The 6,000-nt window shown below is 40.2% G+C and overlaps 1 protein-coding gene across 16 annotated transcripts in view; it reads left to right on the plus strand.

Moving 5' to 3' along the window:
* Positions 1-1,958, plus strand: part of r3hdm2 (R3H domain containing 2) — a 53,321-nt gene extending 51,363 nt beyond the window's left edge. For all 16 annotated transcript variants that reach the window (XM_085777633.1, XM_085777641.1, XM_085777636.1 and 13 more), the window contains one exon: positions 334-1,958. In XM_085777633.1, the coding sequence (XP_085633759.1) occupies positions 334-707 (374 nt within the window). In that variant the 3' untranslated portion in view covers positions 708-1,958. The remainder of the gene's footprint in view (positions 1-333) is intronic.
* The last annotated feature ends 4,042 nt before the right edge of the window (positions 1,959-6,000 follow it).

The raw sequence follows: 6,000 nt of genomic DNA on the forward strand, positions 1-6,000 counted from the left end.
CAGAGAGTGTCACTCAGAACAGTCTGATGTAGCACCTTATTATGAAATTAGTCCTTATGTTACTTGCAGGTGGGAGCTTCTCATGGGATTTTGAAATCTCGAAGCTAAGTCAGAAAAAAATTACCGGTACCTCAAAAAACAGAAAATAATTAGTCAGAAAAACAGAAATTATTACCTCAAAAAACAGACCAAAAAAATTAATTACTCAGAAATACCAAACTTTTTTTTTTATTCAAGTGAATGCAATACGCTTCCATAAGTAAAGATCCAGGTTGTGTGGTGAAAACCTACACGGTTCTTCTCTCTGAGTCTCTTTGCTCTCTCTTTGCCCAGTGGTGAGTCGAGTCCTGGAGGTAACAGACCTGCCGGAGGGGATTTCGCGTCCAGAGGCCGAGAAGCTCTTCAACCAGCTGTCCATGTGCGGTGCCAAGATCCAGTGGCTGAAGGAGCCCCAGGGGGGCCGAGGGGGCTGCGGCCCCTGTCCCGGCGCAGGAGCCACCGCTGGGCCCGGGGCCACCATGGGGGGAGCGAAGGGCGACGGCAACGACCCGGCTCACCTCTACACAGTAGTGGCAGTGTTCCCCAGCACCATGGCTGCCCAGAGTGCTTCCTTCAAACTTAACAACAGCGGGGCCAGCCTCTTCAAACTGAGGGCGGCCAAAAAGAACTATGACCTGCGCGTGCTGGAGAGAGCCAGTTCTCAGTGAAAGGAAAAGAGAGGGGGAGGAAAGAAAGAAAGCAAAAGAGACAGAAAGAAAGAGAGACTCTTGGCGGAGTAGTGGAAAAGGAAGGAGGACTGAGGGACTGCTCTTAGTGTACAATTTAAAAACAAAACAAAAAAAAAACTTGAGTTAAATGTATAAAAGGGAAGAAGGTGTGAATCATGAGGTGGCTGGTTGTTTGGTTGCAAATATGATTTTGTCGTTTGTTTTTATTCATTGTTTTTGTTTTGTATTTATATAGCAGAAGAGCACACAAGACACGTGAGCATGTGTTTCACTGTTGCCGTGGAATGTGTGCTGCCGTTATACAACAACATGCAATGCCACACACACAGACACACAAACACACACACACACCAGGAGACACAGACACACAAAACGCAGGCAACAGGGTCACGTAGCACATAACAAAAACACACTGGACAGTCGACCTCAGTCAAACCTTTTCCTCCTCTTCCTCCTCCCCTCTGCTCTTCAACCCTCCCTCCTCTTCCTCCTCCTCCCGCCTCTACTCTATGCTTTCTCTCCTTCCTCAGCTCTCTGTCACCCAGTCGTCTCTTAATCTCTCACATATTTATACATTTTCATACACACAGTTGCGCACTCTCTCTGCTCTCCCCCCGCTGCTCCTCCCTCTCTCTTTTCTGGCCATGTCTCATGCTGCCCCCCTCCCCTCCCTCTCTCTGCTCCTCTGTCCCTTCTCATGTACTCTCTCTCTGCTCTCTCCTCTCTTGCTTTCTGTTTGCCTTACTGCTGTTGTGGGTTTCTGTATTGCGCTGTTTTTTTTTTGTTTTGTTTTTTTGAGAAGTTTTTTTTTTCTCTTTTTGTTTTTTGGGGTTCAATATATTTATATAAGTGATGTAAGGAATAAAAGAAATCTATATATTCAGTGATTTTTCTTTCTTTCCCTGAGTGACAAAGTTTAGGCCTTCCTTTATCCTTTCCTCCTTCCCCTTTTTCATCCCCTCCTCCTCTTTTTCTGCCCTCTACCTCACTTCCTCTGTCCTCTCCTCTCTCCCACAATTGCCCCGACCCACGACCCCCCCCGCCCCTTCCCCCTCCGCTCCACCCCGACGCCCAACTGTGTTTGCGTTTTTCGTTGACAGCTGTGCAGAACGTATCAGAAGAAGTAGTTAAAGTGCACAATGATTGCATATGTCTACTGTAAATTTTATTTAATCTGTTATTTTTTGTTTGTTTTTAAAAATATAAAAGTCGAGAAAAAATCTATCAAAACATCCTCTGTGTCATGTGGTTCATTGAATTTTTTTTTTTTTTTTTTCGAAGGCTGAACTGAGAAGCCATACTCGGGTACGACGGCATATGTGAGCCAGAGCCTGGAAGAGAGGAGGGGTGCATTTTTTTCAAATTCCAAGTCACAAATTTGCAAGAACATTTTTTTTTTCTTGATCCATGAGCTACTAACTTGTAAACCTACCTGATGCAGCCATGTTCCTGTTGCTCGTCACTAACTTATTCTCTAATCTTCCCTTGTGTGCTCTTCCACCTTTGTAAAGTGCAGATATGTTTTCTGTTTATTGTAAGAACTAGCAAATATGAGTCTTTCTTACAAATTTGTGACTTAATGTCAGAGAACATGTGTTTTTTTCTCATTAATTTGCAGCTTTAAAATTGAAAAGTTTGAATTTGGAATGTACCCCCTTGTCTGTCTCACACTCAAAATATAATGTGACATGGATCATTTTCATATTTTTCACAACCATTAAGGTTCTAGTTTCTTTGAATTCATCAGTACTTCAGTATACTGACCATTTTTCTGTCTACTTCACCTGGAGATAGAATATATTGTCTCATAGATGGTGGCTACAGCCCTGATCCAGTGTTTCTGAGAGGAGCAGTATCAGGTAACTCCAGTGGACCAGGAAGTGGAAGAGATCTTCTTGATCTTCCTGTTGGAGAGTTGTGAGAGGCTGCGTCTGTGCCTCTTACTCTGAAATGTTCTCTCTCATTCTCAGTATGTATCATTTATTCTCTCCGGTTTTGTTTGACATTTGTTCTCTGATGTGGTTAAAAAAAACCAAAAAAAAAAACCTTTGAGGCAAATGGTAACATACAGCTACTAACAGTGCATTAACAATCAATCAGGCTTTATTTCTACAGCAGTTTTCATACTTGTTAAAATGAAACAATAACCCACAAAGTCATGACTAACTTAATGTTGTAATTGTGAGGCCATCTGGTAAGTCTTTACTTCATTAATCAAAAATGATAAGATTTAATACTGTAACTCTGATCTATTACTGTTTTAGTATCATTCTTACTGCAAACCCTCAAATCCAAATGACCTACTGTATGTGGATGAGATTTTCACCTGTGGTCATAAAGAGCAGAGACAGTGTCAACACCCTCTTTGCAGATGGAGAGAACAAAATCAGACATACAGTACATGAGCTAGCTGCTGTGACTGAGTGTGGACAGACGGATTAAAATAGCTCCTTCTACATGTTCACGTTTCTGCAGGTTGGACAGGTGTGTTGATGAAGTTTGGGTTTGATTTATTTTATTTTACTCAAATGACAGGATCGTAGTTCACCTCAACTCGGGTAAATTCCAGGTTATCTGTTTACAAACATCTGAGTAGTGTTAACAGTGTAAAAACTTTGATATGTAGCCTACTTCTCAAAGTGGGATGAAGTAGATTCAAATAATAAATACATATAATAATTATTTATTAAAGAATTAAGAAAATATTGATCACAACAGAAACAAACTGTCAGTGCAACATTAGACAATAATCCCAAACGCTATATTTTCCCTTTAAACTACAAACTATGCAACCAGATGACCAAAGACCAGCTGCAGGTCCACATTCTTGGTGACAGAACTGATATCACCAGATATTGGCTATACTTATTTAGTCTAATGTGTAGATATAATGTATGTTATATATATATATAATGTTTCTGTGGCAGCTTGTGCGATGGATCAAAAGTCCTGCCCAGGTCAAACCTGCAAAGCCGAAACACACATAAACGGCTGTGCCTTTTCATGTTTAACACTGACTTCTGCAATAGCAACGTCACATGGGCATCACATGCAGAGCAGCTTCCACTCTCCCTACAGGTAGCCTACAGTATGCAGCTAGTGACTGTCGCTGGTGAATCACATTAGATATTATCCTGATATTATCCCGAAGTGAGATGTGTTATCTTTTTTTGTTTTTGTTTTTCAGCAGCCTTTTTCTTGACATTTGGAAAATGAACCTAACAAATATTACACTGAAGCCATTGCTATGTTTTCTTTCATAGTGTTTTCAACAGGCTAAACACCTTTAATTTGTACACATGCAGACTTGCTTGACACAAACTGAATGTGTCTCCTCTTTACATTTATGTAAAGGATGTTTTTTGTTCATTCACAGAAAAGATTCACTTTCATATACGTTACATCATCTTTAAATAATACTGCTCTGTTGCTGTTTGTAGGTGAATTCATTACATTTGGTGTAACTAATAACTCATACTCATGCTCTGCTTCAGAAATGGAGAAGTAGACAAAAGTAAAGTTCTCTACTTTGTATTCATCTTTATTACTATCACTGGAATATGAGCGTTTGAATAAAAATCCTTTTATCTGTAGTATAGGTGGCAACATTGGTTGTTTAGGGTAATTTCATCGTCCTGATTCCAGTTTGTATCATACAGGCTTCCACCATACTGCTGATCCTATTAGACATGTATCAACTCCTAATAATCTCCCTCTCAGTGGAGTAGGACTGGATTCAGTCCTGTATATCTTCTTAGTTTCTTTGAAAAAGCTGAAAAGAGGTTGTTTTGTATCGAATACCGTCTCGGATTGAAGAAAAACATTCCACATGTTTGATGTCCCTTACAATGTTTCTTTCTTTGCTATGAACTGACCTTGGTACTTATCTATTACACTCCTTCCTATCATGTCTGTTACACCTCTATCGGTTTCCTTGTGTTGTCTGTAGCTGTTCAGCAAGACTGGAAAAATGTGACTTTGTTTCCTTCAATGAGTGAGTGTTGATATACAATACTTGTCTACTTTTATTACTTTAGATAAGATTGTAAGCCCACCAGCTGTGAGTGCCAAATGACAAAACCCACTGAGATTGATACAGATGACATTGAACTGCAGGGGGTAAGTCTGGCTGTCAGTGGATTCATATTTCCAGTGTGCAAAAACTGGTAAATTAGTCAGACCTTTACACAAATTATGTTCTTTTTTTTCTTTTTCTTTTTTTCAGATTGTGGGCCGTGGGGATTTTGCAACTGTTCTGCAGGGGAAATACCAAGGATTCAAGTTGTTCAGATTCCAATTTGCAGATTTAATAATTACATTACTTAAATTGCATGAATTGTACAGGTGAACTATATACTTCCATGCATATTAGTTTTAAGTTATACCATGCATACAGTACATGATTACACAGGTTTTGACCCTAGCTCTTCATCCACAGTTGAATCCTTGAACATCCAAATATTTATTATACCTTGATTTTGGCCTGAGGCCAATGTGGCCAAACTCTCTCTGATTTCAGGGTTCCCTCCATTCCTTTCTGTGTGAACACACCAGCAACTGGACGCTGTCACTGAGGTTGTGCCAGTCTTTATTGCAGGGACTTTCCTATCTCCACTCAGAGCATTGTGGAAAGATTTCCGTGTACAGATGTCTACCTCTCTATGTTACAGCTGGAAAAAGTATGTAGACTGGCTGAATGACATGGATTTAACAGTGATATGATAATAATATCAACCTCATGTTTTCATTTATTTACAAGACATTTTCAAGGTTCTCTTTGGCACACATAGGTAGGCTACTCCACGCAACTTGGATAGACTCCTTTGTTTCCTCCAATTTTTCCTCTAAGCCCTTAACTGTTACTTCTTTGTTTCCACCCTTGTATATCTTTGTTCTTGCAGATGAGCTGACAGCACCTGTGTCCTGTGTGACTTTGGATGCTCCACCATCCTGCGTCCTTGTTCAGGACGTCACAGCTGGCAGAGCAACACCATAGTCATGAGGGTGAGACACATACTTTAGAACATAACTGAATGAAGACAAAGACTCTGATATGTCTGTCCATCTTCTGGTTGGTTGGTTCTCAGTCTGAGTTCCTGGAAGCCTGTGCAAACATCGCTGCTCTGATTTGTTTGAAGGTAAACCTACTTTCTGAATGACCATGAAAAAAATACTACGGGTATCATCAAAAAACTATGAATACTGACTTGATTAATGTGATAATACCGAGGAACAACATACATCACAGTATTTCATTAAAACAAATGTCCTG

Source organism: Trachurus japonicus, chromosome 5, assembly GCF_045865225.1.
Source record: "Trachurus japonicus isolate A0001 chromosome 5, Traja_1.0".
Taxonomy (NCBI): Eukaryota; Metazoa; Chordata; class Actinopteri; order Carangiformes; family Carangidae; genus Trachurus; species Trachurus japonicus.